The 7,843-nt window shown below is 36.1% G+C and overlaps 1 protein-coding gene across 2 annotated transcripts in view; it reads left to right on the top strand.

Annotated features, from left to right (window-relative positions):
• The window catches only part of TFEC (transcription factor EC), a 67,638-nt gene that overhangs the window by 24,450 nt on the left and 35,345 nt on the right, over positions 1-7,843 (top strand). The window contains exon 1 of one of the 2 annotated variants that reach the window (XM_006859307.1): positions 5,269-5,334. The exons of the other annotated variant lie outside the window; for it this stretch is intronic. Within the exon in view, the coding sequence (XP_006859369.1) occupies positions 5,269-5,334 (66 nt within the window). Of the gene's footprint in view, positions 1-5,268; positions 5,335-7,843 lie in introns of those variants that run through there. 2 annotated transcript variants of the gene reach the window in all.

Here is a 7,843-nt window from a genome sequence, read left to right as displayed (position 1 = left end):
CTGATGCTACGTTTTTCTTGATGGAACCCAGCTTCTTGGATTATTTGCTCAGCATACAGGTTGAATAAGTATGGTGAAAGAATACAACCCTGTCACACAACTTTCTTATTTTAAAAACATTCAGTGTTCCCATGCTCTGTTTGAACAACTGCCTCTTGGTCCATGTACAGATTCCTCATGAACACAATTCCGGAATACTCATACTTCACAGTGTTTCCATAGCTTTCCATGATCCACACAATTGAAAGCCTTTTTGTAATCAATAAAGCACATGTAAACATCTGTCTGGTATTCTTTGCTTTCAGCCAAGATCCATCGGACATCAGCAATGATATCTTTCATTCCACGTCCTCTTCTGAATCCAGCTTGAACCTCTGGAAGTTCTCTGTCAATGTATGCTTGCATCTGTTTCTGTATTACCTTTGTTGTTGTTGTTAAGTGCCTTCGAGTTGGTTCCAACCCAAAGCGACCCTGTACAGGGTTTCTGAGTGTGTAAATCTTTACGGGAGTAGAAAACCTCATCTTTCTCCCACAGAGCTGCTGGTAGTTTCGAACCGCTGACCTTAAGGTTCGCAGCCCAATTCGTAACCACTATGCTACCAGAGCTCCTTTAGTAAAACTTATTATCTTTAGTAAAACTTTACTTTAGTAAAGTAACTTAACTTTAGTAAAACTTATTACCTTTAGTAAAACTTAACTCTCAGGGGATATCAAAGAGATTGTCTGATGATTTCCACATTCCATTGGGTTACCTCTCTTTGGTATGGGCATAAATACAGATCTTTTCCAATCAGTCGGCCAGATAGTTGTCTTCCAAATTTCTTGGCATAGATTAGTGAGTGCCTCCAGTTCCGTCTCACTTTGTTGAGAGATTTCAATTTTATGCCATCAAATCCTGGAGTCTTGTTCTTTGCCAATTCCTTCAATGCACCTTGGACTTCCTCCCTGAGTATCATTGGTTCTTGATCATATGCTACCTCTTGAAACAGTTGAATTTGACTTTGTCTTTTCAAGCTGACCTTTGAAATTTTCTGTTCAGCTCTTGTACCTCCTCATTTCTTCTATTTGCTTTAGCATCTCTACACTGGAGAGTAAGATTCAGTGTTTCTTCTGTCATCCATTTTGATCTTTTCCTTCTTTCTTGTCTTCTTTATGACTTTTTGTTTTCTTCATGTATGATGTTCTTGATGTCATCTCACAACTCTTCTGGTCCTTGGTCTTCAGTGTTTGATGTATCAAATCTGTTCTTTAGATAATCTCTAAATTCAGGTGGGATATATTCAAGGTCATATTTTGGCTCTCGTGGACTTGTTTTCATTTTCTTTAGCTTCAGTTTGAATTTGCATATGAACAATTGGTGGTCTTTTCCACAATCTGCCCTTGGCCTTGTTTTTACTGATGATATGGAGCTTTTCCATTGTCTCTTTTCACAGATGGAGTCAATTTGATTTCTGTGTATTCCATCTGGTGAGGTCCATGTGTATAATCATCTCTTATGCTGTCCAAAGAAGGCATTTGAAATGAACAAATCATTGGTTTTGCAAAATTCTATCATATGATCTCCAGCATCATTTCTATCACCAAGGCCATATTTTCCAACTACTGATCCTTCCTCTTTGTTTCCAATATTTGCATTCCAATCAGCAGTAATGGTCAATGCATCTTGATTGCGTGTTTGATCAATTTCACATTGAAGAAGTTGATAGAATTCTTCTATTTCATCCTCACTGGCTTTAGTGGTTGGTGTGTAAATTTGAGTAATATTGGTATTAACTGGTCTTCCCTGTAGGAGCATAGTTATTATTCTATCACTGACAGCATTGTACCTCATGACTGATCTGGATACATTCTTTTTGACAATGAATGCAGCACCATTCCTCTTCAATTTATTATTCCTGACATAGTAAACCATGTGGTTGTCAGATTCAAAATATCCAATACCAGTCCATTTCAGCTCACTAATGCCTAAGATATTGTTATTTATGTGTTCCATTTCATTTTTGACAATTTCTAATTTTCTTAGATTCATGCTTCGTAGGTTCCATGTTCTAATTATTCGTGGATATTTACAGCTGTTTCTGTTCTTTCGAGTTTTGCTCCATCAGCAGATGAAGGTCTTGTGGGTTTTACTCCCACAGGCTTACTCTATTTGTGTCATCACGGTCAACTCTACTTTGAGGAGGCAGCTCTTCCCCAGTTGCATTTTGAGTATTACATGAAAAACTGATTAATATTATAGATAAATATATATTAATACTATACAAATACATATTTCACTGACTCTCTACTTTACCAACATAATGTCCTTCTCCAGGGACTGGTTCCTCCTAATAACATGTCCAAAGTATGTGAGATGATATCTCACCACCCTGGCTTCTAAGGAACATTTTATCTATACTTTTTCCAAGGCAGATTTGTTTGTTCTTCTAGCAGTGCATGGTATACTATTTACTCTTCCCCAACACCATACTTCATATACATCAATTCTTCTTTGGTCTTCCTTACTCATTGTTTAGCTATCACATACATGAGCCAATCAAAAATACTGACTGTGTCAGGTGCATCCTAGTCTTCAAAATGAAATCTGTTCTATTAGATTATATGCTCTATTAGATTAAATTCATGGAAATTTTTCATTATCTTTTAAATCCATTTTTCCCCCATAAACTTTTTGAAATCCCCTCATAAGTATTAGCATAACACTAGTCTAATAATACCCACTGGACTTCTGATGTCATGCTGTAGGATAAATGCAGGACTACAAGGTCAGTCTGAATTGAAAAGTTGTCAGTTCAAACTCACCATTCATGCCTCAGAAACCCTATGCTGGGTCACTATGAGTCGGAAGCAACTCAACAGCATTTAACAACAAAAACAATAATACTTATTACAAATCAAATCAAGGAAAACAACTTCTTTTGAAAACATTTCCTGATGCTCAAACCATTTTACTAATTCCCTACACAGAAAAACTACATCTCCATTTTCTGTCTTCTTGTATTTCCTCACCTTCCAGTCTCTACTTTTCAATATACTTTTGTCCTCACAATCTCAAAGGTTTCTTAACACCGGCCAATGACTTACATATTGAAAAAACCAGTAGTAAATTCTCTGTTCTCATCTAACTAGACTTTTTGGTGGCATATGACATGATTGACCACTCCATCATTCTTGAAGTACTTTCTGAGATATTGTGGCACCATTGTCTCTGGTGTTTGTTTTGTTTTATTTATTTATTTAACTCATTGTATTGGTTCTTTGTCTTCTAACAAATGACTAATGCTTACGTGATCCAAGGCTCAGTCTTCAACCCTCTCTTCTCATTCATCTGTATGTATTCAGCAGGTTGTGCCAACCTGTCCCAGACTAATCCTCTCCTGCAAATGCTAATCAGATGTATACTTCTGCTTAGTTGACATTTTTTTGTGTGTGTTTTTAACACACATCTCAAAATTAACTTGGCTTAGAAACAAAGCATTGCTTTTTTTTTTTGCCTCCAGAAAATCTGCCTTTTTGATCCAGAATAATTTTCTTTTAAAAAAAGAGGTTGTTCTCACTGTTCCCTTTTTACTCCATTATCCATATCTCTCAGTAAATTCTCCTAACCACATCCAAGATTTCTCAAATCTCAGTACTTCTTAGCATCTTTTTTACTAAAACACTTTTCCAAGCTACCATCATCTTTCTGGTGTGGTGCTGTGAGTTAACAAGCTGGACTGCAAAGTTGGTTTGAATGGCAAGGTTGGTGGTTCAAGCTCACCAGCCACTCCTTGGAAACCCTGTACAGGGTCATTATGGGTTGTAACTGACTGGACGGCACTCAACAACAGCAGCATCTTCTACCTGAGCTACAACAATAGGTGTCCCTGCAACTTCTCATCTTCTTACTGCTCTTCTTCACAGAGCAATCAAATGATCTTCCTAGAGCAAAAACTAGATATATTACTCTCTGCTTGTCATTCTATTAAATTTCTGTTATCTTCAAAATATAATCCAGGCTTTTTACCCTAATTGGGATTTTCTTTGATTTTAGGGCTTGGCATCAGTAACCTTCTTTCTGTTCCTTGAACACACCAAGCATGGTGTCATCTTAAATAAAGCATTAGACTTTATTTTTTTAACTTGGAATATTAGTTTCTTCCAGATATTTGCACAGCTGTTTCTTTATGATTTAGGTCTCTAGTCAAGATCACCTTGTCAGAAAAGGCCTTCCACATTTCCCTGGCTAGAAGACTCCACCTCATCACTCTCTAACTCACTATATTTTTTATATGCTTTCTGGCACTTATGAATTCAGTAACAAACTTACTTTATTAATTTTTTAATTACTTATTTATTGTGTACTCCCAGGTGTACAATATAAACTACTGAAGAGTACAGTTTTGAGTGTCTTGTTCATAGCTTGTCCCTGGATCATTTTAGATCAATTTAGGTATTCAACAAATACATATTAAATAAAGTACTCTAATTTTAGATACTTCTTATACTCATATTTTGGTACTCTTAATAAAGCAACAAAGACAATACAATCTGCAATGTATTGGATGCTTTCTAAGTGGAGGGACTGTGTAAAATATTGTCATTTAACACTCACAACAAGCTGATGAGATAGGCGCTATCATTACCTCTTATCTTTCACAAATGAGGAAGGATGCTTACAGAAATTCAATAACTAGTCCAAATTCAGATACTTGGCGAATGGCGAGGAGGGAGCTTGAATGGAGTGCTACATGATGCCAGCTACAACGATCCTGCCCACTCTCCTGGGAGCTTTAGAAAGGTAGCTGCTTAACTGAGTTTTAGAATCTGGCGGTTTGAAGAGAACTTACACTGATCTGATCCTCTGCCACACTTTAGAGGAATGATTGCTTAGCCTCTGATCTTGCGTCTACGTCTCTATATTTTCCACCCATTGGTCATAGTTTCTCCCCTTACCTTTCGGAGACGTGGTTGTGAATACTAACTCATTTCTTTTATCATATATAGGTATTTTTCAATCAGGTGTCTGTAAATGCTGGTGGCATTTGGCAATCTAAGTAAATTGTTATAGTTCAAGACCATTCCAGAGACGAGGACTGAGTAAATATTAACAAACCCCTGTGCTTGGTTGGAACTTGAGAGGACTGAATAACATCAACGAGAAAGCTTTTGTCAATCACAATCTAGACCAGATTAGTCTTAAAGTCCAAGGAAGAACCAAAGTTCAACTTAGCTCAGAAGTTTCTGCACAGCTCTCCGGTTATTGTTTGCAAGTTTAAGGAAAAGAAAATGATGAAGGAGAAAGAGAAAACCATTGCTATTGTGAAGGTTATAGACACTTCAAAGTTAAAACTGGTGAGCAAGTACATTCTGGAATTTTTTCAGTTTGGAGATGGAAACCACCTTAAATATTGAACTGAAACTTTATAAATATATAATGAGTAATATTAAGTATGTTGGAATTCAGTTTCTAAATACATAAAATATGCTTAGTATTTTAATGTATAAAATACTCTATTGGCAAGCTTATTTACTTTTAAGATAATGTTTAGTGCTCTGGGTTAGAGGGAAAATTGTGCCAGTTTATTTAGCAAAGAGTTATTGAAAGTAGCATTTTATTATGAAATTTTCATCAAGGAAGTAAAGTTCCACTAATTATTTATTGCAGTGTTTATTTTACGTTAATAACTCTTTTTACTTAGTTAGAACTAAATAAATTATGTACATATAAAATATATGATGTAATATATATTTATGTTATTTATATTTTACCTGTAAATCTTTTGTACTTCATCTCTTTATTTGAGCTATAAGCCAGCTGAACAAGGACAAAAATTCTCCCACTCCCACCCAATGCACTATTTTGATTCACCATAATAGAACAAATTAATAATAATAATAATAGCACAGTGGGCCTTCTCTGTTCAGAGTTTGCCATTCAAACCTTAGAGTTCTACTATGGCAAATAAAATAAGAGGGATTTCGTTGGTGTATGTTCTGAAACTTGAAAAAAATCTAGTTTACTGCATTTAGATGAATAAATACCAAAAAGGAAAGAAAATAATCTTTCAAATGGCAATTTTTCATGTATGCATACATTGTGCAAGTATAAGTTCCCCTACAGGGCTTTATGTCTCTTTATGTCTGAAGTCTATCTTCTTTTTATGTCTACAGTTATTGTGCCTAAGAATCTGATGCTCACTCTTCCCATTTAAGATTAACAATGACTATCTTTATGGAAAAGCAAAACAGAGGATTCAAAGATCTCAAAATGTTCTTCTCAGTGTCCCATGAAATTCACACTAAATATGTGATTGATAAATAGACGGATATAATATATACAATAATGTGTGTGCATATGTGTACTCTGTATGTATGTATGTATGTATATCTATGTATGGGGTCCTGGTGTGGCACTGTAGGATAAACACTATACTTCTAACCACAACATCAATGGTTCAAACCCTCCAAACATTCCCTGGAAACCCCATACAGAGTTTCTATGAATCAGAACTGACTTGATGGCACTTAACAACAACAACAAATATATACATGTTGTGTTGTTGTTGTTAAGATCCGTCGAGTTAATTCCAACCCATAGCACCCTGTATAGGGTTTCCCAGGAGCAGCTGGTAAGCTTGAACCACCAACCTTGCAGTTCAAATGGTTTTGCAGTCTGGCGCATTACCCCACAGTGCCACATCAGGATTCCATGTATATGTGTGTATGTATATATGCACATGTATATGCACACATGATGATGAGTAAAAAATTATTGATACTTCGGTTATATTAAACTGCCCTTCCACATCCATGACTGATGACAATATTGATCATGCACGTGAAATGATTCTGTCGAATAGATGAGTGACAATGGATTATGTGGCAAATCACTTGCAAATCAGCCATGGCTCTGTTTATGACAGACTTGAGTTTCAAAAGTTTGTGAAGATGGGTACCAAACAACTCATGGAGGAGCATAAAGAAAAGCGTTTGGACATCTGCAAACAAAATTTGGACCGATACTTTTAGGAAGGTAAAAGCTTCTTAGAATTGTTACTGGTGACAAGACATGGATTCATCACAAGGAGCCTGAGAGTAAATGGCAAAGTATGGAATAGAAACATCCCCAATCGCCGACCAAGAGAAAGTTCAAAAGTCAACCATCCACTCTAAAATTGATGCTTACAGTTTTCCGGGATCTTAAAGGGCCCGTATTAGAACACTATCAAGAAAAGTTTCAACAATCAACAGCACTCATTGCACTGAGATGCTCACTGATAAGCTGAAACCTAAACTTTGGATTCAAAACAAAGGACTGCTATCCAAGGACATCATGATCTTGCATGACAGTACACGTCCACACACCTCTGTCTACACCGTTGACACTCTGCAAAAACTTTGCTCTGAGGTATTAAAGTATCCTCCATATGGTCCTGATCTTGCTCCACTGGACTTTAACCTGTTTGTTCCTCTGAAAGCAGTCTTTTGAGGATGAGATTCACTTCTGATGAAAAAGTAAAGACAGCAGTGCATTCACGACTTGCAGCTCAGCCTAAAACTTTAATAAGGGAATAGGAAAATTTGTTGACAGACAAAGTGTATTGAAATGCAAGATTATGTCAAAAATTTACATATTTGTCTATTCTAAAAGTTGGTTAAAAATCATTCTACAGCCAGAGTGCAGATAATTTTTTGACTCACCCTCATATATATTTCTTTTTATTCTTTTCCTTTAAAGTAATTATATTGAGAAGTTATCTGGAAATATAATATATGAATATATATATATATATGGAGCTCTGGTAGCCTAGTGGTTACGAATCAGGCTGTGAACCTTAAGGTCAGCGGTTCGAAACTACCA

Source organism: Chrysochloris asiatica, unplaced genomic scaffold (genome assembly GCF_000296735.1).
Source record: "Chrysochloris asiatica unplaced genomic scaffold, ChrAsi1.0 scaffold00032, whole genome shotgun sequence".
Classification (NCBI taxonomy): domain Eukaryota; kingdom Metazoa; phylum Chordata; class Mammalia; order Afrosoricida; family Chrysochloridae; genus Chrysochloris; species Chrysochloris asiatica.
The sequence above is the reverse complement of the archived record's forward strand: the minus strand, read 5'-3'. Positions and strand labels throughout refer to the sequence as shown.